The 27921-nt window shown below is 42.2% G+C and overlaps 2 protein-coding genes, 1 non-coding gene and 1 pseudogene across 8 annotated transcripts; 1 reads left to right on the top strand and 3 right to left on the bottom strand.

Annotated features, from left to right (window-relative positions):
• Window positions 1–1056: 1056 nt before the first annotated feature.
• trnat-cgu lies at window positions 1057–1129 on the top strand. The gene has a single exon. It is a non-coding gene; the product is annotated as a tRNA-Thr (tRNA).
• A 1381-nt stretch (window positions 1130–2510) lies between these two features.
• On the bottom strand, window positions 2511–6146 carry LOC119503141 (ADP-ribosylation factor-like protein 4A). Of its 6 annotated transcripts, none has more exons than XM_037794746.1 (3): window positions 6008–6127; window positions 5172–5203; window positions 2511–4895 (listed from the first exon to the last, which is right to left on the bottom strand). In XM_037794746.1, the coding sequence occupies exon 3, from the start codon at window positions 4835–4837 to the stop codon at window positions 4235–4237; it is 603 nt and encodes a 200-aa protein (XP_037650674.1). In that variant the 5' UTR covers window positions 4838–4895; window positions 5172–5203; window positions 6008–6127; the 3' UTR covers window positions 2511–4234. The 6 variants fall into 6 exon arrangements, with proteins under 6 accessions (XP_037650674.1, XP_037650675.1, XP_037650676.1 ...); XM_037794747.1 differs by lacking the exon at window positions 6008–6127 and adding an exon at window positions 5416–5557; XM_037794748.1 differs by lacking the exon at window positions 6008–6127 and adding an exon at window positions 5420–5435.
• A 5159-nt stretch (window positions 6147–11305) lies between these two features.
• On the bottom strand, window positions 11306–19722 carry LOC119503131 (annotated as a pseudogene).
• thap7 (THAP domain containing 7) lies at window positions 18015–26685 on the bottom strand. Its single transcript, XM_037795418.1, is given in 10 exon segments — window positions 18015–21003; window positions 21039–21192; window positions 21194–21417; window positions 21419–21465; window positions 21589–21679; window positions 21778–21889; window positions 22003–22092; window positions 22094–22144; window positions 23702–23781; window positions 26610–26685. Coding segments are annotated over 9 exon segments (1533 nt in total). The 5' UTR covers window positions 26610–26685; the 3' UTR covers window positions 18015–20319.
• Window positions 26686–27921: the final 1236 nt, after the last annotated feature.

The raw sequence follows: 27921 nt of genomic DNA on the forward strand, positions 1-27921 counted from the left end.
AGATAATAATGCACTATACTCACTTTTAACAGTCTCTTCTGCACTATATTCACTTTTTTAATAGTCGTGTATCACAGCTGTTACTCTGCACTATATTCACTTTTGTTTTCTTCTTCATCTTGTATTTTTATATCTGGTATATTTTTTTGTTCTTTGTACTTTGCACTACTAATTTTTTTACTGCCTTTTTACTAACATGTTTTTGCACTTTTGCACTATAGGTCAACGCTCAACCTTAATATAAGAGGTCAACGCTTAACCTTAACTATTAGAGGTCAACACTTAACCTTAACTATTAGAGGTCAACACTTAACCTTAACTATTAGAGGTCAACGCTCAACCTTAATATAAGAGGTCAACGCTTAACCTTAACTATTAGAGGTCAACACTTAACCTTAACTATTAGAGGTCAACACTTAACCTTAACTATTAGAGGTCAACGCTCAACCTTAATTATTAGAGGTCAACACTTAACCTTAACTATTAGAGGTCAACACTTAACCTTAACTATTAGAGGTCAACGCTTAACCTTAACTATTAGAGGTCAACACTTAACCTTAACTATTAGAGGTCAACACTTAACCTTAACTATTAGAGGTCAACGCTCAACCTTAATATAAGAGGTCAACGCTTAACCTTAACTATTAGAGGTCAACACTTAACCTTAACTATTAGAGGTCAACACTTAACCTTAACTATTAGAGGTCAACGCTCAACCTTAATTATTAGAGGTCAATGTTTAACCTTAACAATTAGAGGTCAACGCTTAACCTTAACTATAAGAGGTCAACGCTCAACTTTAACTATAAGAGGTCAACGCTTAACCTTAACTATAAGAGGTCAACGCTCAACCTTAACTATTAGAGGTCAACGCTCAACCTTAACTATAAGAGGTCAACGCTTAACCTTAACTATTAGAGGTCAACGCTCAACCTTAACAATTAGAGGTCAACGCTTAACCTTAACTATAAGAGGTCAACGCTCTGGAGACGGTCACAGATGGCTGGTTATTTAGTGGAGGTAGCTGGTGTTGAGAAGAAGACAACAGAGAACAGAGGCGCTGTGGCTTAGTGGTTAAAGCGCCTGTCTCGTAAACAGGAGATCTTGGGTTCAAATCCCAACAGTGCCTCACAATGGACATCAGTCTGTAGACTTTAACAGTAGAAAACAGATTCAGGATTATTCTGGAAAAACATTGTCTCATTTTGAACTCCATAATCTAATAAAGACGATACAGCCTAGAAGAAAACAAAAGAAAGTTGATTTTGAGTATTTGAATTGGTAAAAGTAGCACTACCATTCACAAAGTGAAGAACTCACACAATCAACTCTTCTTCACACTTTGAGCAGGTTCATTCTTAACTCTTGAGAAAAGAATGTGTAACAAACTAATTTAAAGGTCAACGGTCCACTTACTAGCTTTATTGAGCTATCAAACACATTGCACGGTCTTCTTCAGGACATTTTTTTTTTTTTTTTTAAGTTATTTTTTGGGGCATTTTTTAAGCATTTTTATTGACAGGACAGTGGATAGAGTCTTGGAAAGGGGGGAGAGAGAGAGAGAGTGGATGCGGAAAGGGCCACAGGCCGGATTCGAACCCGGACCACCGCGGTCAGGACTGAGGCCCGCTCTACCAACTGAGCTAACCAGGCGCCCCTTCAGGACATTTTTTTATAAGCTACTAATATGAAAAGGCTAACAGTAGAACATCTGGATTTAAAAGCAGCAGCGTGCTACGTCCCTCTGGATTAGCAGCTAATATATATGCATACAGTGTTTCTCACTCCTCATCTTCCATTTGAATATTCATTATGATGCAACGAGCTCAAGTAACGTACTGAAATGATAAACTGGTACACGGTGTAGAAAAGCAGAGGTCAGCAACCTGTGTCTCTTCAGCTCCTCTCCAGAGGCTCCCTGGGGAGTTTAAAAATGGAAATGAATAACTGTTTCTTTGTTTACATTTTAATTTTTATGTATCATTGTTGTAGGTCTATGGTACGACGGTACGACGGAGTATTAGGGCCACATTGAGGAAAAAAATAAATCTGAGATTTAGAGAATAAAGTCATAATATTATAAAGTAGTAATTTTACATGTTATTTTCTTTTTTTCTGGTAAAGTTATGATTTTATTCTCATAATATTCTGACTTTATTCTGTAAATCTCAGATGTTTTTCCCTCAATGTGGCCCTAATACTCCGTAGTACATTGTCTCTTTGGCCCTCACTGCATTAGACTGATATACTATATACTTAGACTATAAACTGTGTTACCTTCATCACAATGATCACATGTTTTGCGGCTCCAGACAGATTTATTTTAAAGGTTGCTGACCCCTGGGTTAGAAGAACAGGCCGGTGGTGTCTGTATGTTCCACTTTAACCTAGAAGGACCTCTTTTTTATCACCAGTTTGTCAGTTACACATAAACCAACGAGTGGGTAACAAACCTGCAGCCTGGTGAACTCAGCAGCAGCCAGCGGTGAACAGATGAACAGAACACCAGCTACATCACTGTCCTGTCGTTGTTTTATTACAAGTGAACAAAGTGGTACATGAAGCTTCACTTCCTTCAGTGTCAGTGTCATTTTGAAAGTAAAAGGACCATCAAATGTGTCGTCACATATAGGTGGGGCTGTCTCTGAGGACGGATGCTCAACAGGCAACCAGGGAATATTCCTGCTGATCCAACTGGGCCTGTCAATAAACAGGATTACACAGGACACATCTACAGAGGGGCGATGCTGGTGATGAAGTCACAGCTTCCCCCCGGCCAGAGAGTCTCACCTGAAACACATGGAGACAACGGATCGCTCTCAGACTGTTCAAATCATCACTTTTGTGATTGTTATTTTTTTTTTTGGTATATCCACTTTTCCTCAGTTTGCTCCGACAGTATGTGATTATACAAGTAGCCAACTACGGAAACCTCTATCACGGTAACTAATGCATTACATACAGTTCTAACTACCGGAACAGCGAGGACAATTCCTTTATTATATCTGATGAGCAGATCCAGTCTTTCTCCATTAGCCTTTTCAAAGTTCATGGTAAAAGTTCATCAAATCCCAATCTGGCCTTCCTATCTAGCCCGCCCAGACAAAACCCAAAGCTGAAACTGAGGTTAGACATTCAGAGCTGTATAATAGATATAGGACACACCTGGGCAGCAAGAAACACCCGTCAGTCACATGTTCACATGTTCCAATCACTCTGCTCACTTGAGAAACAGTTGGGTTCAAACTAAATGTGCTATCTTCTTCTAAGTTGTTTAATAGATTTAGATGTGAATACCTGTAGAGAAAGTTAGCTGAGGAATGTTAGCTCACTATCAGAGCCAGTGAAGTCATGAGACCTCACTAAGATAACATTACAAGTATACACCGATCAGCCGTTACATTATGACCACCTGCCTAATGCTGAGTAGGTTCTCAATAGGTTCCTCTCTGCCAGATTTGGATCAATCAGCCACGTCCTGTACTCAAAACACAGTTTGTGTCTGCACTGCTGCGTTCTGGTGTTTTGAGGCTCCTGTGGAACATCTCCTCCATCCTGCTATGTATTGACTGGTTGGTATAAACTGATGGTTCTAGAAAGAAGCCCTCAGCCTTTTCCAATCAGCAGGGTTGACAACAGAAGCTCATGTTTTAGATGGAGTGACATGTTCTGCTCTCAGTGTAGCTGTGCAACAGGAAGGTAGGTACGCTACCAAACACCTAAATCATTCTCTCCATCATTAACAGACATGTTGAACAGTGTTGTACATGTTTCAGGGTCATCCTGTTGTTGATGAACATTTACTCTTCATGTAAACTTATTGACCCCCCCCCTTCCACTGTGCAACATGGATACAACATACGTGTCCCGATACTGACATGTGCAGCGTTGTGCTCTAACACAAGCTTTGGTAGCAACATATATTCCAACATAAAACAGACGTGTCAGAGCTCATTGTCCACCTTTAAGAGTTCAGTGGAAACAGCAGAATACTGGACTTCCTTGATAAAGGACTTGTTGCTGACAAGGTTGTTGGCATCCAAAGTCCACGGGGCAAAATCCATCCCACTGTCCTCTGTGGGAGCCAAACACTGGCTGACGTGAACCAACAGTCCACTGGAAGGATCAAACTCAGCCTGAGTCCCAGTGGACCGGCCGCCTGTCTGCAGCTCACAGTTAGTTCTCATGTAGCTTTAGATCCAGCTCACGTTTTATAGTTCCCGCCGTTGGCACATCATCTCTTCTTCTTCTTCTGTTGCCGCAGCATCTTTCTCCTCTTCACGATCATGGCGTGCAGCTTCTCCAGACCTTCCTGCAGTCCCTCGCCGATGATAGCGCAGGCGGGCTGAAGGTGCCAGGGCGTGGCGGCGCCGAGCTCGCCCAGAGCCAACGTGCTCTCCATCTCGGCCAGGCTGAGCGAGTTCCTCAGGTCCTGTTTGTTAGCCACCACCAGAACCGGCACTCCCTGGTTCTCCGCCAGCCGCGTGATCTTGTGCAGCTCCGTCTTGGCCTCCTCGACGCGCTCGGCGTCCACCGAGTCCACCACGAACACGATGCCGTCGGCGCAGCGCGTGTAAGAGCGCCACAGAGGACGCAGCTTCTCCTGACCACCGACGTCCCAGAAGTGGAACGAAGCCGTCCGTCGACCGCCTCCGAGAGTCACCTTGATCTTCTCCGTGTTGAAACCTTTAGTCGGGACGGTGTTCACGAACTCGTTGAAGCGCAGGCGGTACAGCACGGTGGTCTTTCCCGCGCAGTCCAGTCCCAGAATGACAATGTGGAGAGCCTGGAAGGACGGCAGGCAGGGGAAGCGATGATCCGATAATCCATTCCCCATCTTGGTGGAGCGGGAGAAGTCGTCACTGCTTTTATTCCAGCGGGACTGCAGCAAGAGCCTGGGGGGGTCAACACAGCATGCATAATAAGAAGTCAAAGCAGTGAAAACACCCACAGTGGCTTTATAAAACCCAACAAGTGAATACCAGAATATCCCCCCCTCTCTCTCTCTGGAGCTCACATCCTCTCATTATACCGGCAGATGAATGAGAAATAAACCAGCAGGGTGGATAGCACTCCATTTGCACATGTAGCCCCACAGCAGCCAACAGGGATTTCATACGCTAATTTCTATTCAGAGAGTGAATCAGTTAAACAACAGAATGAATTTTCACCTGAAATCTGTGATTCAGGCGATCCTCCAGTGCTGGGTGTTGGGTGATAGAAGCAGATCAAAGGAGGGCTATTTTAAACAGAGCAGACTGACTGAGGCTTTAAAAAGAGGTGTTGCTTGGCAACATATACTGACTTCTCTCTTATGCTGAAGGCAATTTAAAGAACGGTCAATTAATAAAGACTTGCTCATCAGCACAACACATACAAATCTAAAAACATCATTCGACACCTGAATAAACTCACACACATGTCCTGATGAATTCGGCACACATAGACTTCCATAATCTGTCCTCAGCTGCTGCTGCTGCTCTGCTCTCTGCTGGTAACAGCACGGTGAGGATGTACCGGTTTAACTGATGCATTCTCACACAAAGTGGACATTTGATTGGAATTCACTGCAGCTTGGTGTTAAAACATCTGACCCGAAATGAACAGCAGTCACTGAGGATTCAGGAAATGTCTCTACTCGTATGAAACACGACAGGTGAAGCGAGCTTCAGAGCTTAGAAAGAGTCCCGTTAAATTGCCAGATTTGTAAATGGACCCTGGTGTGAGTCAGTTCTCCTTCTAGGCTCGAGCAGACCTGCTCAGACTGGAAGATACATGATGCCAACAAGTGTTGAGAAATGATACAAGTTAAACTGTCTTTATATCAGGTCCTGTGTGGCTGACAGTAAGGGCCTGCACATATTATACATATGATACACATTATAGCATTAATGACAGTTACAGGACAACACAGAGGATGTTAGATCCATGAGGGGGCATTAATGTTAGAACGTTATTCTGACAGCAGTTCTCTACACAGGTCCTAGTATCAGTAGAGGGAACTCACCTGCACCACCTGAGTTAACATGAGTCCACCTGATTAGTCCACCTGGGTTAACATCAGTCCACCTGAGTTAACATGAGTCCAGTAGAAGCTGTTCTCATCACATCCTCAGACCCACAGAGACACTGAGACATGAGACACAGAGACACTCCCCTCAGAGGAGAGACACACAGAGTAACACACTGTACCACTTCCCTTAACGTTTTTCAAAATAAAGCACCTCCTCCTGAACTATGAAGCAGCTCATTTTCAAATTACTTCTTTTAAAAAAAAAATCCATCATTAAAGGGAGTGTTAGTCAGAATCCTAAATGTGTTGTTAACAGCTTCACCTGTGTCCGTTAAGTCAACTAGAGTCAGCGTCCTGTTGCTGGCGCTTGTGCTCGCTCTACATAGACATGAAGGAGCATCGCTCAACACAGTGAGGAGACACACGAGTGCGCATGAGTGGGGGGAGGAAGACTGGACCTGTTTCTGTGTGGGAGTGGGAAGCGATGTGTATGTGTGTATATATATATGTATGTATATATTAAATGTTAAATGGAAGTTATAATTTTTTTTGTTTTGTTATGTTTGTTATAATATGTTTGAAAAAAAGGAATAAAAAGAATTTTCCAAATTACTTCTTTAAGAAAAACTAACTCCGTTATTAAAGTTAAAATCAACAGAAAAGCATGTATTTTTACAACAACTGATATAATTTGTCAGCCTTTTGTCAAGTTAGAAAACTCCATGGAAGCCCACGACAAAGCTTGGAAAGTTGATATCAAGTTAAGCGTCTTGAGATAACTTCTGTTGTGATTTGACGCTATATAAAAATAAATTTAATTTAATTGATTTGAATTAATGTTTTGAAGGTAAAGACTAAACTTTCCTTTAAAGGTCCCATATCAGCTAATTTTCAGGTTCATGTTTGTATTTAGTGTTTCTACTAGAACATGTTTACATGCTGTAATGTTAAAAAAGCATTATTTTCCTCGTACCGTCTGCCTGAATACGTCTGTATTCACCCTCTGTCTGAAACGCTCCGTTTTAGTGCATTTCAACGGAATTTTAACAGAATTGCGTTGCTAGGCAACAGCTAGGGTCCATGTTTACTTCCTGTCAGCTGATGTCATTCACATCCACTGCAACAGGAAATAAACTGGGACACATTTAGAATGTTTACGTTTAAAACCGTGAAATGGTCTAAATATTGTATATTTGTGACATCACAAATGGACAGAAATCCTATCGGCTTGTTTCAAACGTGCAATTTCTGAATACGGGCTGCGTGTGTATTTCTCCGTATATTGAGCGTTTTGATATTTTAACAGTATTTATATAGCCCTTAAACCTGCTTTATAATGTAATAAAAGACATGAAAATCTCACTTTTTACAATATGGGACCTTTAATATTGTTGGTAAATGCGTCGTGTTTAGAGGTATCCCCAAAAGGAACAAAGACGATTCCATGGTTAGAGTTTCTCCTGTTTCTGTAGTCAGTGTTAACACATTATTTTTTAGTTTTATTATTATTTATTTTAATTCCCACTTTTGCTGGACTTCTGGAAAAGATTTGACTACTTCTCAGATATTCTATTTTAAGACTGTTTCTAAACTATTCTGGTTTACGTCAGTTGTTGATTATAGTTTCATTAAATGTGTAATATAATTTGTCCACTTTTTCTTACCCTTCAGTTTCCTAACGTAGTTAACACTTTTATTGTGAAGGAATGATGGTGAGACTTCCGGTCTCCTTCTACCTGGCAATAGATGTCTTGACAGCAGTTCGCTGTCTGATCTGCTGTGCACACGCGAATGCGCACAAACACACGCTCACGCACGCACGCACGCACGCACGCACCTGTTTCTGTCACTCCAGCAAAGCCAAATAAAGTATTGAATAAAGCCCAGGAGCTACATTATCTCTGATAACTGTTGACTTTAATGCAACAAATGACCCCTGTCTAATTATGGTTAATTGATTTTTATGACTTAATCTCTTGTCTTTGATCTAAATACACAACAGCAGTTAAAGCTGCAGTAGATTAGAGCAAATACGATTAAAAAAAGTTATTTTTATAAAACGGTCGCTATATTCTGACAGTAGTGCATGAGACAGGTAATCTGAAAACAATCAATCTTAGTAAAGTAAATTATTTTCTTTTTTTCTCGTAAGACTTTATTCTCGTAATATTACAATTTGTTTCTCATTAAGTTGTGACTTTATTCTCGTAATATTCTGACTTTATTGTGTAAATCTCAGATGTTGTTTTCCCTCAATGTGGCCCTAATACTCCGTAGTACATTGTCTCTTTGGCCCTCACTGCATTAGACTGATATACTATATACTTAGACTATAAACTGTGTTACCTTCATCACAATGATCACAAACCTCCACTTCACCAAAAGCCTTTTATTCAGCCTTTCTGTCTGCGTCTCCTGTTCCTGACGGCAGTACGTCTCCTGAGATCACTTCTATTAATTAGGTGCGATGTGCACCTTAACCAATAAAAAAGGGAAAGGGGAAAAAGGAGTAAGTGTCCTCTTCCATGCAGTCTGGTTATTTGTGGTCGGGTGGAACGTTGACTGGAGCTCTGGAGCAGGAGGTTTAATGAAGGACTGGTGTGGTGTCAGGAGCCAGCGGTTGGAAAAAGCCAGCAGGGCAACGACAGCATGTGGCACTTTGGCAGCCGGAGGAGACTGGATCGGTAGTAACGAAACATTCTGATGACTGGAAAACAAAACCCTGGAAAACTGCAGAGTGACTGAAGAACACACTGAACGGCTAAATGAAGGATCGGTGGAGCATTAGAGATCCGGAGGAGGGAAGACCCTGGAAATCCCAAAGGAAAACAGAAACAGCGGAGGCAAACCTAAAGGAAAATGTGGGTGAATGAGGCTTACCATTCACCGGTCAACATCTTCGGACGTGGAGGAAAGGGGATGAGCAGACACACCTTGCATTTACCGGTGATCTCTCTGAGGGGTTTGTTGGAGCAGGTGTTTCCCGGAGAGGAGGTGAAACATAGCTCTAGGGGTTATTTTATGCACAATGTGCTGCTGGAGAGAAGATGGGTGCCTCACGGTGACGGTTTTGTTGGAGACAAAGTCTGTTGCCATCTATATTCAGAGAGTCTGTTTTGAAATGGTCTCATAATGAATCTGAACTCTGGGGGCGTCAGGAAGACGACCGGTTCCTCCAGCCCTGGTGTTGTGATGTTGACTTCACAGACATGATTCATATTTACACTGGTGTTCATCTCAGGAACAAAAACTGTGATGAGTGGAAATGAATTAGTTAATGAGCAGCGTCCGGACTTATAGACACATCTGTAGAACCACCTCCAGATGTGGTCTGGATCCCATGTGCATTTACTGTGTTTTTATTTACTGTCCAGACTTTCTAAAATCAATTTGGATCAGGGATGGAACCTTTCAGGTAAAAAATCTGAACCATTCGGTTCTCCAGTCACGGTTCCCTAGTCACCTTCTCTAGTCACGTTCTCTAGTCATGGTTCCCTAGTCACGGTTCCCTAGTCACGTTCTCTAGTCACGGTTCCCTAGTCACGGTTCCCTAGTCACGTTCTCTAGTCACGGTTCCCTGGTCACGTTCTCTAGTCACGGTTCCCTAGTCATGTTCTCTAGTCACGGTTCCCTAGTCACGGTTCCCTAGTCACCTTCTCTAGTCACGTTCTCTAGTCACGGTTCCCTAGTCACGGTTCCCTAGTCACGTTCTCTAGTCACGGTTCCCTAGTCACGGTTCCCTAGTCACGTTCTCTAGTCACGGTTCCCTGGTCACGTTCTCTAGTCACGGTTCCCTAGTCATGTTCTCTAGTCACGGTTCCCTAGTCACGGTTCCCTAGTCACGTTCTCTAGTCACGGTTCCCTGGTCACGTTCTCTAGTCACGGTTCCCTAGTCACGTTCTCTAGTCACGGTTCTCTAGTCACGTTCTCTAGTCACGGTTCTCTAGTCACGTTCTCTAGTCACGGTTCTCTAGTCACGGTTCTCCAGTCACGTTCTCTAGTCACGGTTCCCTGGTCACGTTCTCTAGTCACGGTTCCCTAGTCACGTTCTCTAGTCACGGTTTTCTAGTCACGGTTCTCTAGTCACGTTCTCTAGTCACGGTTCTCTAGTCACGTAGTCACGGTTCTCTAGTCACGGTTCTCTAGTCACGGTTCTCTAGTCACGTAGTCACGGTTCTCTAGTCACGGTTCTCTAGTCACGGTTCGGGTCGTGTATGAATTGTTCATTTGAAATAAGTTATGAGACCAATTGTGTAATTTTTTCATGTAGAGTTTGGCTCCTGTTTATCGTCACACTAGAAATCAAGGCCTGTTGAAGGAGGCTGGGACACGGGGTGGACACGGGGTGGACACGGGGTGGACACGGAGTGGACACGGGGTGGACACGGGGTGGACACGGGGTGGACACGGAGTGGACACGGGATGGACACGGAGTGGACACGGGGTGGACACGGGTTGGACACGGGATGGACACGGGGTGGACACGAGGTGGACACGGGTCTTGAGGTACGGGGTTTAACACATGCACAGTGTAACTGAAGCTGCGGTCGTGCGTTGCTATTGGCTCAGTTTCTGCGAGTGCAGAGCAGATTTTACTGCTCATGTGTTGATGAAGCGTGACCCAGCCTCCTTCTCAGGATGAAGTGCAGAGTAGACACGATAAAGTCCAGTTAGAGGATCCACCAGCATCGTTTGGCTCTGCTGTATAAGCATTGTGTTTGTGCACCTTCATGTCTCGGTACAGGCGACCGGTTCTCTGGTACCACGAGTCAAAGTGGATCTGGGTCCAGCAGCTGAAGCTCTAGATGGGTAACGCAGCTGTCAGTCAGGGGGCTCTGCCAGTTTACTGGAGGACTTGTGGTTTGTGTTCGTCATTCAGACTCATTCAGCCATAATCTGCAGAATATGAAACAACTTCCTAAGCACAATTCTTTGGCCCTTGATTCCACTTTCCACTGTCACACCGTGGTGTCGGACTTTCACCATGACGTCATCATTACACACATTTAACCAGGACTGAACAGATTACCATCCCTCCCTCTGGACCAAAGAGACGATGACATCCACAACCTGCCTTTAAACAATGTTAACATCTTCCAGTTCTGATCATTATTTGATGTAGCAGCCGTAGATTTTTCACAGATGGACATTTTTTAATATTTCCCAGATGACCAGCGTGGAAACATCCCAAAGTGTCTGTAAAGATCTGGTGAGAAATCCAGCGCAGGAACGTCCACGGTCAGAGCTCTTCCCAAAAGTGACTGAGTCACCGAGGAAAAACTGAGACTCTGATTCAAAACACTGATTTTAATATCACTTCTCATTTTCTGTCTCTGCACCCTCGCAGCCTGGAGCCTCCGGAGTTTGTTGAAGCGTTCACGAACAGTTAGAAGAGTCCTGCCTCAGAGTGCATCGCCTATCAACACCAGCACAATGTCATTTAATCATTTAGTCAGAAAAGCAAAGAGTGTGTTCAGCTGGCTGTGTTCAGTCACTATTAGTACTCATTGTTTGCTTTAAGTAAAGTAAAAACTCATTTTAAAACGTTCTGTGTTCTTGCAAAGATTTAATGATTGATGAGTTATGATTTTATTCTCGTAATATTCTGACTTTATTGTGTAAATCTCAGATGTGTTTTCCCTCAATGTGTCCCTAATACTCCGTAGTACATTGTCTCTTTGTCCCTCACTGCATTAGACTGATATACTATATACTGAGACTATAAACTGTGTTACCTTCATCACAATGATCAAACGTTTTGCGGCTCCAGACCGCATGTCTCTTTAGATAGGAAAGGTTGCTGACCCCGGGACTAGAGGGACCTCTTGGATTTGGATAAATTATTGAAAAGCATGAGCAAGAATATTTCAGTTCAGTTCATTTTACACAAAACATAAACAATTTGTGCCGAAAGAAGTCCAGTGGAATCAGACTGAAACACGCCGTTCATCAGTGAGAAGCATCTCTGGAATGTTCTGTAAGTCTCATTTCTGTCTGTTGCTGTCGACCGCTCACAGCAAGCTGTACTTCCTTACGTCTCACCAGTGTTTCCTTCATTTCAGTCCAGTCCAGTAGAACCACGAGAGGTCACGAGATGGGATTCTCTGAGCTCTGGTCGCTGTCGTGGCTGTCGTCCTCGGTCGCCGGCCTCGGCGAGCTGGCGGAGCGCTTCAGTCCTTCTATCTCTGAAAACTCAGACGGCAGTAATGTCCCTTTCTTTACATTCACCAGCTCTTTCTCTCTCGCCGCCGTCCCGTGTTGGCCTCCCTTCACACGCTTCCACTTCATCCTCCTGTTCTGGAACCAGACCTTCACCTGAGAGGAAAGACAAAGCATTAAGACACATTCATTGTTCATACTCTACTAGGCAAACCAGCAGGGCTGGAGCGAGGGCTGGAGCGAGGGCCGGAGCGAGGGCCGGAGCGAGGAGGGCCGGAGCGAGGGCCGGAGCGAGGGCTGGAGCGAAGGCCGGAGCGAGGACGGCCGGAGCGAGGAGGGCTGGAGCGAGGGCCGGAGCGAGGGCCGGAGCGAGGGCCAGAGCGAGGGCCGTAGCGAAGGCTGCAGCAAGGGCCGGAGCGAGGGCCGGAGCGAGGAGGGCCGGAGCGAGGGCCGGAGCGAGGAGGGCCGGAGCGAGGAGGGCCGGAGCGAGGAGGGCCGGAGCGAGGGCCGGAGCGAGGGCCGGAGCGAGGGCCGTAGCGAAGGCTGCAGCGAGGGCTGGAGCGAGGGCCGGAGCGAGGGCTGGAAGTTTTTCACTACAAGTGACGCCGTTCACATCCACATTAATTTGATCCATTGTTAGTATACAATACATTCATTGATCACTGTATTGATTATTGCAGCTTTAATGTCGGGTCATGAAAAGGCCATGTGAAGAGGATGTGGTAGAAGGTATATGAGGATGTATTCTAACATTGTTATTAAAGAAACAACCCGATTTAACAGGAGTTGTAAATGTGTACAGTAGTTTCAGAAGTAGAAGCTTTAACATAACAGTGAAGACGTTAAGAACCAACCCTCTCATGCACAGAGTTATTGGACCACAATAAGGGGCGGTTTGGAGACACGGCCGATGTGAGGGGGAGTGTTGAGGGACTTGAATCCAGACAGGAAGATGTAAATCCTGGGTGAGTTTGCCTGAGCCAAAAACACGGATTGGTTCTATCCAACAGACCTCCTAATGCACCGTACTCGTGGGGGTGCTGAGACAGCAGCGTTGTTTTTGGACATAAGTGCTGGACTGTCTTCAAACTTGTACAAAAACACGTACAGGAGAGTACTAAAGATGTAGACATACATATTCATCCTTCCAAGTCACTGGGAGAAGATATGCCCCGTCCCCACTCAAAGGAAGAGACTAAACTTAAACTAAAGCTCCACTTAAAAACATTCTTAAATGCCGCGGGGCAGAGTTGTGTTTTTATATGTTTTACTACAAGTATCAATATTATACTTTAATACAGTTCTGCTGAGCAAAATAAACCCACTAATGTGTTTATCCCACGTTACAGGCAGACACTGTTTTTCATTCAACTCACTGCAATCTGAAATATACTGTAGTGTGATAATCCTTCAACATCATGTCTGCTTTCATTCTTTTGTTTGGGCTGTGTACTGTAGTTTGATTTTTAAAACGTCAATATCACACAATAATATTATACCTGTATATATTCAGTACAGTATATACATATGTACATCATGGTAATGGATTATCTAACGCAGGGGTCAGCAACCTGCGTCTCTTCATCTCCTCTCCAGAGGCTCCCTGGGGAGTTTTAAAATAAGGAACTTTCTTTGTTTACATTTTCATTTTTATTTATCATTATTGTACTATTATAAAGTAGTAATTTTACGTTTTATTTTCTTTTTTCTCGTAAAGTTATGACTTTATTCTCGTAATATTCTGACTTTATTGTGTAAATCTCAGATGTTGTTTCCCTCAATGTGGTCCTAATACTCCGTAGTACATTGTCTCTTTGGCCCTCACTGCATTAGACTGATATACTATATACTTAGACTATAAACTGTTACCTTCATCACAATGACCAGATGTTTTGCGGCTCCAGACAGATGTGTTTTTGTTGTTGATAGTAAAGGTTGCTGACTCCTGGATTAGTGGATCACAGATTTAAAGCCCAAAACTAAACTACTGTATTTAATGTCACTGAACTTTTAGGATATTTATCAGATATAGAAGTAATATGATACTCTTACGAGTATCATATTACTTCTTCTCCTTTCCCTCCACTGAGCAGCATCAGAACATATTTTATCTACTAAAAGTTGTTCTGAAGACAAAGAGCGGCTTCAGTTCAGTGGAGATTTATGACCTCTTTGGATATTTAGTTTGGATCTCTGCTTCAGAAAGCTTTCTTCTAACTCCTCAGAGTCCAACTATGGGACCTGTTGATTTTGTTGCAATACCTAATGGTTCCCAAAAGGATGTTAATAAAAGCCGTGGCCAGTTGAATCCCTCTTTAATTGTATTTCATGACTTTGAGAACATATAGGATTTGAATGGCTCCAGTATTGATCTCCTGTTCCCTCCTCCTCCTCCTCCTCCTCCTCCAACAGTGATTCAGAGTAATTCAGCAGGTAGCGTACTTGTCGTTCCGTGAGGTCGAGGTTGACAGCTATTTCGTAGCGTCTCAGTCTGGTCAAATAGTTGTGGTGAGCAAACTCGGACTCCAGTTCCCGGATCTGCTCTTTGGTGAAGGCCGTGCGCTCCTTCCTGGGCTTGCTGCTCATGTCTGACTTATAGCTCCCGTCCTGGGACTCTGAAATGAAAAACAGAACATTTTCCAACCACAGCTGAGTCTCCAGAAAGAGAGAGGGGGGTTGACAAACTGCAGGGGCCCATCTGTAAGAAATGAAATGAAAGCAAGACAATTAGGATGCCAATCACCTTCTACTGTGTAGATGTTGGTGGTATTGGACCCCAGCAGACGTCTGTCTTCTGTCATTACTGAAAACTAGAACTCTTTATAGGTCGCCAGCTAAACTCAAAGATTTTTAACAATTGTGCATTTTGCGATAAAAGCAACACATTTGGCACAAATGTAGGTTTATATGTTATGAAAAGATATAGATATCGGGGCGCCGCCAATGTGGCCCCCGGGGGCCGTGACAGACATTTTTCAAAATGACTACTACCACATCGAGAAATCCCGTAACTGAATTTGAATTTGGGGTCGATCAATGATTGTGTGTATTTGTGCCACGTTAGCAGCTCTAGCGTTGCCGGAGGCTTCGTAACTTTAGCGAGTTTCCAACAGACTGTGTGTGTGTGTGGGCGGTGAGTGTGAGTTTGTTGGTGGCATTCTAGCTGTAATCGTAGGTGTAGCAGTGTTCAGTTTATAAACTACAACTCCTCCGCTCCGCTAAAGCGAGCCGGAAAGACCGGAGCTGACTTCCTGTATCCTGCAACTCCGGCTCCGCCTCTTAAGGTGGACTGTTAAGGTGGACCAGCTTTTCTCCTTAAAGAGACGAGCCGCTCCTCTGAGCCGCTCAGCTTTTGAGTCAATTATTAACATTTCTTTTAACATTTTACCTGATAGCGTTAATCGGTTAAAATGCTTAATGTCGGCTAACGGTTAAACGGTTACTTACGGACATCCCTAGTGAACACAGAAGCAGCCTGAGTGTGACGAGAAGGGCTGAAGCTGGAGAGCAGGACATCTGTGCAAGCAACAACATATCTGAGTGCAAGCGTAGAGTTTGAGCAGAAGCAGAGCTAATCCGAGTACAAGCAGGGCTTATTTGAGTGTGAGGACAGGGTTTTGAGGAAAAGCATTACAAAATGTGAATGTGAAATCAATAATCAAGCTCTGAAATTGAAAGACCACGCTCCAGAATGAAGATAGGAAAAAAGCTCCATAGAACAGCAGTCTCCTGGATGAAAGCCTCGTGTTTGTTGGACCCGTCTACCAACTTGTAGTTAACGGAAAGCCCGGTGCATCTATACCGCCGTGAAAGGGCCTTCTGACGGACGCCGACGGCCGTGACAAAACGTCGGTATTTGACGCCTGGGAATTAGAACCAAAATCTTTCCTCAACCTTATCCATACTGTAGAAGCACTTTTCATTCCTACTTGACATATTATTGTATATAAACACAAAGCTTTTCTTAGATTATTGAAATCATATTTTCCCAATGCACTCGTGTTGTCTGTCGTTACAAGCAGATTTCAAGGATTCCTGTTATGTGCGTACGTGTGGTCTGTGAATGGTGAAAATGAACGGAGCGTTTTGAAAGCAATCCTTCCTGGTGAATAATCATTCCTCCTCTGTTCTCTCCGGTCCTCCAGCGCATAAATCCAGCTGACATTTCATTAGTTGTGTAAATGCGGGAAATGTGCTGACAAACCTCAGCGTGCCAGGAAAGAGACGCCGTCTGTGCCGTAATGTAAGACTACAGACACCCGCTGAACCTAAACAAGACACCGGCCAGTGGTGGTTCATATCTTTCCTACTTTATATTAGATTCTATATTTAGCCTCGAAGTCTTTAAGTTGTGTTTTTAGTCGTTCTAACAGTTGAAATCGATGCAGTTGATAAATAGGGAGCTTCATCCTCCACACAGCCGGCTCTCTGCAGAGTTGTATTTCAATAACTACATATATTTTATCATCACTAGATACTTTTTTTGAGATGAAGTCCAGAAACAAACCCTCTGTAATAAAAGTGCTGTGGCTTCTGTGAGTGCCCGTGAAGTTAGAATTAGGAAATTGGATTTGGGTTTGGCCGCTGGCAGCTTCAGCATATCTCCTATAATATAAATGTTCAACCTGTCAGTCAAAGCTTCGTCTCCAGTCTCACATCTGAATGTGTGATATCTACATCGGTCCACAGCGTTCAGTGAATATACAGTATATGATGATTTAGTTTGTTGGTAATTAGAAAGATTATTTCAGGTCTCACCAGAAAAACTGTTGAAATGCAACTTTATATATTGTTGCTGGGGTGGTTGCCATGGACGCTGCTAACCCACGTATAGCGTGCAGGTTGTGAATCACATTTGTCAACACAAAAACACAAAAGTGTCCTTGATAACTCAATAATTCTAATTAATTCTAATTGTTATTATTATTATTGTTATTATTAATAATAATTTTGAGGCTACCTGTTTTAGTTATTTTCTCATTAAATTCTGAGAAATAAAGTTGTTTTGAATTAAAATAATAAATGTGTCCTGGGCGATAGCCTCCATTGAGGTCATGAGTTTTGGGGAATTTAACCATCTGGAGGGAGTTTACATTAAGAACACTTGGACTTCTTATTATACATATTATACTGTACTTTACATAAATTCCATTTTATTGTTGAGCTAAATAATGAATTCATAAATAAATAAAAGATTAAAAAATAACAAAATGAAAAATTAATTTAATTGCTGTTTTTGTAATTGCTTTTCCCCATGTTGTTGTTGTTGTTTGTTGTTGTTGTTGTTGTTGTTTCCACTCACAATGTTATGTTTTGTTACGATTTCCCAGAAGTCTTTGTAGATATTTAAGTCAATATTTATCTTGTCTTTTTCATATATATATTTATTGTTGTTGTTATTATATATATCTTGTTCTAATTGTTTGTTATCACTATTAAGTAGTCATATTATTTCTTTATATTAATCTTGTTGTATTGTATTAATTCTCGTAATATTCTGACTTTATTGTGTAAATCTCAGATGTGTTTTCCCTCAGTGTGGCCCTAATACTCCGTAGTACATTGTCTCTTTGGCCCTCACTGCATTAGACTGATATACTATATACTGAGACTATAAACTGTGTTACCTTCATCACAATGATCACATGATTTGCGGCTCCAGACAGATTTTATTTTTTGCCTAAAATGGCTCTTCTGATAGTAAAGGTTGCTGACCCCTGGACTAAAGCTATATATATATATATATATATATATATAAAACACATAATACCATGTCAGCACATTGGCAGATTTTTTTTTGTTTGTTGTTTAACTAATAAGAATTTAGGACTCAATAATCGGCTAATCGTTAAGATGGATTTATTTATTTTTTGCAGTGTAAAAGCAAAAAAAAAACAAGCAAAACACATTAAAAAGAAAATTAGTTTGGAACTTGCATACAAAGGATGTAAAAGCAGAAAACTTATTTCATTCAGGAAACATTAAAAGATAAATCTCTTTGCAGGGCAGAGAGAGTGAACCTGTGAGCTCTGTATCATACAGCTTCTCGGGGGTTCAAAGGTAAACGGACGTTGTGATCTTACCTGAGCTGTCAGTCCTGCCTTTACTACTGCTTCTGTCTGGCTCCTCTGAAGACAGACTCTGCCGGCCATATTCCCCAGACACACAGGACGCCCCCACGGGGTCACCACCGTGGTCACCACCCGCCCGGACCGGGGTCAGAGCCACACAGGTTGGAGCCCCCCGAGCACAGGTCCGGGCTGTGGCCTCGAGCGGTGGCAAGGAGAAACGCTGTGCCGGGTGTCAGGTGAGAGCATCTGCGGGGGGACGGGCCAGCCGGGCGGGTGCTGAGGGTGCTGAGGGTGCTGAGGGTGCTGCCGCTGCTGCTGAGGCAGGTGGCCTCGGTGGGCTGTGCCACCAAACACTCCATTGTCCTGTCCTCCAGAGTAGCAGCAGGGGGAGAAGAGCTGGGGAGATCCAGCTGGGAGACGTGGTCGGCTCCGGCCGTGCAGGGTCCAGGGTCAGTTGGGTGGCGGCGGGGTGCAGGCCCTGGGCCGGGCATGAGGGCTGCGTAGACATCCAAACAAAGACTGATCCATGGTGTGGGAGTCCTCCAAAACACCCCCCCCCCCCCCCCCCCCCCCCCACTCCTGTCTGTCAGATTCAACCAAAACTCCCAAAGCAAGAAGAAGAAAAGGAGAGTCAGAGGATGTGAGTCCTCCTCTGCAGCCCCTCTCAGCTCAGACCTCCAGACCTCCAGACACCCCTTGATCCCCCAGAGAGAGCCGGCTGGAGGAAGGCAGAGATGGTGGCGTTGAATAGAAAAGGTCTCGGACGGCTGACAGGCGGGATGGCGGGTAAACAGTGAAATGCGGAGGAGGATCTCCGGTGACAGCGGAGAATGCCAGGGACCAGTGTGGAAGGAGAGGGAGCTTCCAGGGAAGTTGTGCCGGAGAGGGAGGAGGGAGGAGGGAGAGGGGGGGTGTTATATATAGGCTGTAACCTGAGAGGTAGGCTGGGTCACTGGCTCTCCGCTACTGACCACATGCATGTGATCATCCTCCAAAATGCAACGCACAATAACTCTGAACCATTCCTACGTATAGCACTGCCGAAAAGGAAAAGTGGGCAAATGTATTTCTGAGCGGAGCGATCTGACCCCGGAGGAACTTCTCCAGGAGCAGCGTTGCATCAGCTGCACTACTTTACCGGGACTGTGTCCTCACCGTCGGTTCTCCTGTTGACGACTGGAGTTCAACATTAAATCACATTTACTCTGACATATTGTAACGCAGTGATTAAATACTTAAAGTTGGCTCTTTGAAGTTCAACTCAAATATTTTAGATCATCGCTGGTGAATGTCAAAATCAGAAATTCATGAAGATATTTCATGGCAGAGCTACAGACTAGTCCCGGGGTCAGGGGTCAGGGGTCAGGGTGTCAGCAACCTTTACTATCTAAAGAGACATTTTTAGGCAAAAACCCCCAAAATAAATGTGTCTGGAGTCACAAATCATGTGATCACTGTGATGAAGGTAACACAGTTTATAGTCTCAGTATATAGTATATAAGTCTAATGCAGTGAGGGCCAAAGAGACAATGTACTACGGAGTATTAGGACCACATTGAGGGAAAACACATCTGAGATTTACACAATAAAGTCAGAATATTACGAGACAAAGGGATACTGGTATTGGTATTGGTGCATCCCTAATTTTCAGCTCTGCTTACTGGGCTAACAGTGAGCAACCGTAGCTAACGTTCAGTTAGAAATGGAGTCGACGCCAACGAACGACCAGCTCCCCAACCCCCCATCACAACTCAGACCTCCAACACAAAACTCCACAGAAGCACAAAAAATGCAAAGTTCTATGTAGTGAAGCCCGTCTGGCAAAACAATTGTGTTGCCTCATTGTTGTGACCGATGGTCACCGCTTCTACGTAGCACGAGCAACAGGACGCTGACCGTCGACTACAGGTCACTGTTAACAAGCAATTTCTGATTCTTACATAGAGTCCCTTAAGTGGTGTCATATATTACTCTGAAATCTATATTCAGGTCTACACCAACAGCATATTGAACTAAGACTGGCATTAATGAATCATTCAGGTAACAGACTGATGAGATGTGGTTCAGAACATCCCGTCAGTTAATGAACTCGGTGCTCAGCTGAAGGTGAAATCCCTCCAGGTGTTCTTTCAGTTTCTCCCTCACGTCTTCTCCCGTCTCCCCCGGCGTGGAGTTCACCGTTTCCCCTCTGGACAGAAGACCTCTGCTGTTCTCTGTCATGATGTGTCTCGAGTCTCCTTTAACATCCAGTTCTGACACCAGTACGGCTTGTGCTTCGTCATCAGCTCCCTCCATCTTGAGAAAGCTTTGTAATCCGTCTTCAGTAGGGACAGGCACCAGAATGACCTGTCCCTCAGCACTGTCCTGGATCCAGAACAGCTGCTGCTGCTGCTGCTGCTGGTCCTGGTCCTGGTCCTGGTCCTGGTCCTGGTCCTGGTCCTGGTCCTGGTCCTGGTCCTGGTCCAGCTGATGCTCCGGACCCACAGCTTCAGTCTCTCCATCACACACTTCAGAGAGCTTCTGCTGGGAGCCTAATAAAAGCAAACTCTGCTCATGACTATTAGGCAGAGACACATGTTGAAGACCTGGAGGATTTGAGTCAGCGGTTTCTACCCTTTTCCCTGGTAGTCTTTCCAGTATGTCCTTGGCGTTGTCCTTGGTTTCAACACTTCTCCGAATCTTCAGAGAGTCCTCATCGTGAACTGTGGGTCGGACATCTTTCCCGGTCTTTGAACCTCTGTGTGCTACCTGCCCGCCCGCCTGCCGCCCGCCTGCCCGCCCGCCTGCCCGCCCGCCTGCCCTCTTCCACAGTAGAAGCAGCGTCCCTCCTCAGACCAACTGTTAGTGTCCGGAAGCCCCAACTCCAACTGATCCACAACCTCTGTCCTCAAACACCACGGCGTCCTCAGACTTAGCGTCGGTCTCGCTCTCCTCCTGGTTAGAACCTTGTTTTCCTCGTCTCTTCTCCCCGCCTTGCGTCCCCCCCTTGTGTTTCCCAGCGTCCTGTGAGACGAGCAGAGTGTGCTTCAGCCGTTTATCCCGGAGCTTCAGCACGGTGCTCCGCAGGCGGTTCTCCCTCCGCCTGGCAGCGTGCAGCTGTCGCAGGGCCTTCTCCAGGCAGTCGATGGCCTGGTCGTACCGTCTCCTCCACAGCAGAGGACAGAGCTGAGCGTTAGCTGTGCTCCTTGGGCAGGTAGAAGCCCGGAGGGGGGGGCAGAAGGCCTCATGTAACGTGACGGGGAGACGGGGACGAGACACCGCGTGCCGGTGATGGACTACTTCTTGCCGCTCCGTCCCTGATGTCTCTTGAGAAGACGCAGGTGTGTCTTCACCAGTCTCCTCAGCCGCTGACCTCTGAACTGGGACTTCTTCTGACGTCTGACCCCCGTCTGTCTCTCGCTGAGCGTCCTCCTGGTCGCCTGAGCGCTGACTCTTCCTACAGAAACAAAAGATGAAGTGACGTTTGTTCCATTAGGTTTTCCTTCACATGGCGGGACATAACATGAGGGATAAGCTCTCACATTCTCTGATTACCTGACAGGACTGTCCTCTCAGTCTCTGAGCTGGTCCTGCTCGTTTGCATTTGGTCGTTGATGAAGACTCAAACACTGTAGGAAATGCATCTTCCTTTAGTCTTCTGATCCCGCTGTGAAGAAGGTCAAACACATTTCAGGCTGCTATCCGAACACCGTCAGCAGTATAGACTCATTATATCAATAACAGAAAGTGATTGATATAATACTGACGGAGTCTACAGACCTGCAGGATCCAGTCAGCTCAAAGCTGTCCGGGCTGAAGTGTTTGGAGCAGAAGTAGACGAAGTCCGTCTGAGGATCCCAGGATGTCCGCACGGTGGGAGTTTGTGATCCAAAGGTTCCTCCGAGTTGCTCCTTTTGGTAATCTGACCATCACAACGACAAATGATTATTCAATTCATCTTTATGACAGACTCAAAGTCCATTAAAACACATACAACACAAACAACAATACAGACATTAGAATAGAAACTGACACTTTTTATAAAAGACAGTTCTACCAGTGTTTCCACAGGGATGACTGGTATCATATAACACTAAAACAAGGATGATGACGGCAAGTCTGAGAATCATTAAGCCGACATATAAATGTATACATCAGGTTTCTCAACAGAGCCTGGAAAGAGATGACACCTGCGTTACAGAACAGCTCACCTGTACTACAGAACAGCTCACCTGTACTACAGAACAGCTCACCTGCACTACACCACCTGGGTTTCTGAAGTAATATCTGCATGCAGTCGTTGTAGGAAACCTGAAGCTGATGCATTCTCGTCTTTTTAACCTTTCACCACAGGGGGGCAGTATAGAGGGGTCTATATAGAGACCTGTCTTAACATGGTCTGAACACATGGAGAACTTTCTTGCCAACATGTTAGCCTGAGTATATAATATATGTATATATATGTCCTCATCATCAGACATTTGATCTGTAATAAAGTGCCCCAGATATTTAGTTTTATTATAAACACATAGCAGTTGTCCTGATAGATCAAAAGCCGGAGAGTTGAGGTCCCTATCTTCTTTTGTTCTACAGATCATGACGACACTCTTTCCTGCTTGTATTGCACATCATATCTGACCCCGTACTCGGAGCATATATTCAGCAGCTGTTGAAACCCAGCAGTCTGAACCATAAACATATATACATATATACGTAGACGCCACCGCATCGACTCCTGGATCGTACGTCAACGTGGGCGCCATATTGGACAGGGCAAGATGGCCTGTAACTCTATACAAGTGAACGGGGGGATAAAAAGCACCATAACGTCTACATTGCTCAACCGATTCCACTGAGTGGTTATTATATGAAAGGGTTTATGATCCACGAGGAGTAGAAACATACAGTTTAAAACAGTATACTTATTTTATACACCTTCAGTTACACAGCAGCACTGTACTGTTTCTCTCATACACAGCACCGTCCTCATACCCGCTCTCACGCAACTTCCGGTTGCAGAATATGAAAAGACGGGCGTTTTTTCATATTCTGTCTTCTAGTGATTTTATTTTTTTGTTTTTATAAAAAGAAAAATGAAAATGAATCCTTTTTTTAAAGTTTAGTTCATCCCTTGTTGCGCTTGATAAAGAAAAACATCTTGTATTTCAATTTGAATTTTTGTATTTTAAAATGAAAATCAAATAACCATTTATTTTTTGTATTTTAATATCCTTTTGTGTAAGGAAAATGGAATGACCAAAAGACACACTGATCGTTTATCCCAGCATCCAACAACATCATTCTCCTATCAGCTGACTAAGGAGTCATCATTTCAGCATCGTTTAGTTGAACGCTGGATCAAAATCACCAGCTTCATTTATTACAACAGAAACCTTGTTATTGGTAACCAGCCTGTAAATAGTGAGTGTTATAGTAACACCTAGAGTTCTACATCCCTGATGTTCTACTAAAGGCTCACTTGTGAAAGGTGATTCCAGCGCTACGAGTCTCACGGTTGTCCCGAGATTTGCAGCCGCCTGCTGAGCAATGTCTCGGCATCTGAAAGAGACACGTGAAGAGAACAAGAGTTCGTCAGTTACAGATGTTGACGAGTATCATTAACTCTAGTTATATATGGTTGTTATATCATTAACTCTAGTTATATATGGTTGTTATATCATTAACTCTTGTTATATATGGTTGTTATATCATTAACTCTAGTTATATATGGTTGTTATATCATTAACTCTTGTTATATATGGTTGTTATATCATTAACTCTAGTTATATATGGTTGTTATATCATTAACTCTAGTTATATATGGTTGTTATATCATTAACTCTTGTTAGTTGCAGCCCCCGTAAGATATTTTGGAAGAAAATGGCATTTTGTCTTTATCATGTAAATGATTCATTTAAAGGTCCCATATCAGCTCATCTTCAGGTTCATGTTTGTATTCTGTGTTTCTACTAGAACATGTTTACATGCTGTAACGTTAAAAAAACACTTTACTGTCCTCATATCCTGTCTGTCTGAATATACCTGTATTCACTCTCCGTCTGAAACGCTCCGTTTTAGCGCATTTCAACGGAATTTCAACAGAATTGCGTTGCTAGGCAACAGCTTGGGTCCATGTTTACTTCCTGTCAGCTGATGTTATTCACATCCACTGCAACAGGAAATAAACTGGGACACATTTAGAATGTTTACGTTTAAAACCGTGTAATGATCTAAATATTGTATATTTGTGACATCACAAATGGACAGAAATCCTGACGGCTTTGTTCAAACGCACAGTTTCTGAATACGGGCTGTGTGTGTGTTTCTGTATGTTGAGTGTTTTGATAGTTTAACAGTATTTATATAGCCCTTAAACCTGCTTTATAATATAAAAGACATGAAATGAAAATCTCACTGTTTACAATATGGGACCTTTAATTATTATTTGGACAAATGTAAATGTATTAACAATAAACATTCATATCTGTAATATTCATCTAAAATGTATCACAACTTTTCATCTCTGCTCACACATATGTTTAAATGTACTCTTTTTATTATTTGTTTTTTTCACTTATTTATTTCTCCTTGTTTTGATTCCATATATATTTAATGTATCATCACACTGATGGCTTGTTTGTATATATTCTGGATTTCAGCAGTGAACCGTCTCGGTTATATTATATTATTATTCTAGTTATTAGTTATTAGTTATTAGTTATGTGTTATTCTAGTTATTAGGTTATGTGTTATGTGTTATTCTAGTTATTAGTTATGTGTTATGTGTTATTCTAGTTATTAGTTATTAGTTATGTGTTATTCTAGTTATTAGTTATGTGTTATGTGTTATTCTAGTTATTAGGTTATGTGTTATGTGTTATTCTAGTTATTAGGTTATGTGTTATTCTAGTTATTAGTTATGTGTTATTCTAGTTATTAGTTATGTGTTATTCTAGTTATTAGGTTATGTGTTATGTGTTATTCTAGTTATTAGTTATTAGTTATGTGTTATTCTAGTTATTAGTTATGTGTTATGTGTTATTCTAGTTATTAGTTATTAGTTATGTGTTATTCTAGTTATTAGTTATGTGTTATGTGTTATTCTAGTTATTAGGTTATGTGTTATTCTAGTTATTAGTTATGTGTTATTCTAGTTATTAGTTATGTGTTATGTGTTATTCTAGTTATTAGGTTATGTGTTATTCTAGTTATTAGTTATGTGTTATTCTAGTTATTAGTTATGTGTTATGTGTTATTCTAGTTATTAGGTTATGTGTTATTCTAGTTATTAGTTATGTGTTATGTGTTATTCTAGTTATTAGTTATGTGTTATGTGTTATTCTAGTTATTAGTTATGTGTTATGTGTTATTCTAGTTATTAGTTATGTGTTATGTGTTATTCTAGTTATTAGTTATGTGTTATGTGTTATTCTAGTTATTAGGTTATGTGTTATGTGTTATTCTAGTTATTAGTTATGTGTTATGTGTTATTCTAGTTATTAGTTATGTGTTATTCTAGTTATTAGTTATGTGTTATGTGTTATTCTAGTTATTAGGTTATGTGTTATTCTAGTTATTAGTTATGTGTTGTGTGTTATTCTAGTTATTAGGTTATGTGTTATGTGTTATTCTAGTTATTAGTTATGTGTTGTGTGTTATTCTAGTTATTAGGTTATGTGTTATGTGTTATTCTAGTTATTAGTTATGTGTTGTGTGTTATTCTAGTTATTAGTTATGTGTTGTGTGTTATTCTAGTTATTAGTTATGTGTTATGTGTTATTCTAGTTATTAGGTTATGTGTTGTGTGTTATTCTAGTTATTAGTTATGTGTTATGTGTTATTCTAGTTATTAGTTATGTGTTGTGTGTTATTCTAGTTATTAGGTTATGTGTTGTGTGTTATTCTAGTTATTAGGTTATGTGTTATGTGTTATTCTAGTTATTAGGTTATGTGTTGTGTAGATGAACCGGAGTGTCTGCAGAGCGCTGAGCTTCCGGTTTCATGTGAATCTCCGGTAAGACTGAACGTTAAACATCTAACCTCTCTTCAGTACCGATCAGAGAGTCTGGACTCGGTAGGAACGATGTGACGTCGTTATTCACATACAGGGTCCATGCAACAAACTGACCTACTGCTGACCTCCTCCTAACCTACTGCTGCTGCTGCAGACCTGCAGACCTGCTGCTGCTGCAGACCTGCAGACCTGCAGACCTGCTGCAGACCTGCAGACCTGCAGACCTGCTGCTGCTGCAGACCTGCAGACCTGCTGCTGCTGCAGACCTGCTACTGCTGCTGCTGCAGACCTGCTGCTGATAACCAGCTGTTAACCGCTGCAGCAGCTGCAGTAACCTGCTGCAGCTGCTGAGACCAGAGAGAGAGATTATTACCCTGCTCTGCACTGCGCTGCAGATCTCGACCTCACGAAGATGGCGGCTCTCTTCTTCTTCTTCCTCTTCTTCCTCCTCCTCATCCTCCGCCCACTTTTTTTTTTTTTTAAATAAAACTTTATTTAAAACACGCAAATTACATTATATATATATATATATAATATATATATAATATATATATAATATAATATATATATATATATATTATATAATATAATATATATATATATATTATATAATATATATATATATATATTATATAATATATATATATATATATATATATATATATATTAATATAATATATATATATATTATATAATATATATAATGTAATTTAATAATTAATTTGCAATGTGCAAATTAATTATTAAATTGAAATTCTTCCAGTGTCAGTGTATTTAGTCTTTTTTGGCAAAAAGGCAAAAAGACTAAATACGGTCCTGATTGTCTGGTAATTACATAAATCCTGTTTACAGAATCATCTGTATAAATTTACTGAGTAAATCCCAGAGAAGACATGTTGTTTTATTCAACTTAGTAGATGTGCTTCTTGAAACAGCTGGCTCCTGCAGATGTGTGCAAGTTAAAACAAATACCAAGAATAGTTTGCAGATGCTCACCATTTGACCCTAGTTTGCATCATACTGCACATACCGGAATCACATCCTACAAAAACAATGTCATATATATATATATATATAGTGACAGCCCCTCTGTGTTTGGATCTTGTACTGTGTTTGCTTCCTCTCATCAGGGCTGCAGACCTGAGGAGGCTAATCAGCAGCATGAGACACACCTGGCCAGGTGTGCTCCCTGCATACAGCCAGAGCCTGCAGCCAGAGCCTGCAGCAGTCTGCTGCTGGCAGACCTCCTTGCACATCTTACCTTTGTTAAATGGTTTTGGTTCTTTGTCTTTATTTTAAAGCACAACATGCATGTAGCACATTTTCACACATCCACTCCCTACACTACTGACTCTACAGATTCCTCCCAGACATTCTGTAGACTTTTTACATAGTTTTTGGTTAATAAATCACTTTATTTATTCAGTATACCCGTGTGTCTCCCGTTTTGTCACAGCTCTAGAGGCAGGCTGTGACAATATATAATATATATATATATGTATATATATATAATAATATATACATATATTAAAAAATATATATATGTATATAATATTTATATATAATATATACTACATATATATAATAATATATACATATATATATATTATAATAATAATTATAATATATATATTATAATTATTATTACTATATATATATTATATATTATATATATATATATTATT

This window comes from Sebastes umbrosus, chromosome 15 (genome assembly GCF_015220745.1).
Source record: "Sebastes umbrosus isolate fSebUmb1 chromosome 15, fSebUmb1.pri, whole genome shotgun sequence".
Lineage (NCBI taxonomy): Eukaryota > Metazoa > Chordata > Actinopteri > Perciformes > Sebastidae > Sebastes > Sebastes umbrosus.

What these genes read in the sequence shown, in the direction of transcription:
- LOC119503141 (XM_037794743.1), bottom strand. Translation starts at nt 5,534, where the DNA reads ATGCATCAGTTAAACCGGTACATCCTCACCGTGCTGTTACCAGCAGAG. An exon ending in GAATTCATCAGGACATGTGT is followed by an intron (nt 4,896 to 5,415) that starts GTGAGTTTATTC and finishes TGACCCCCCCAG; the next exon opens with GCTCTTGCTGCAGTCCCGCT.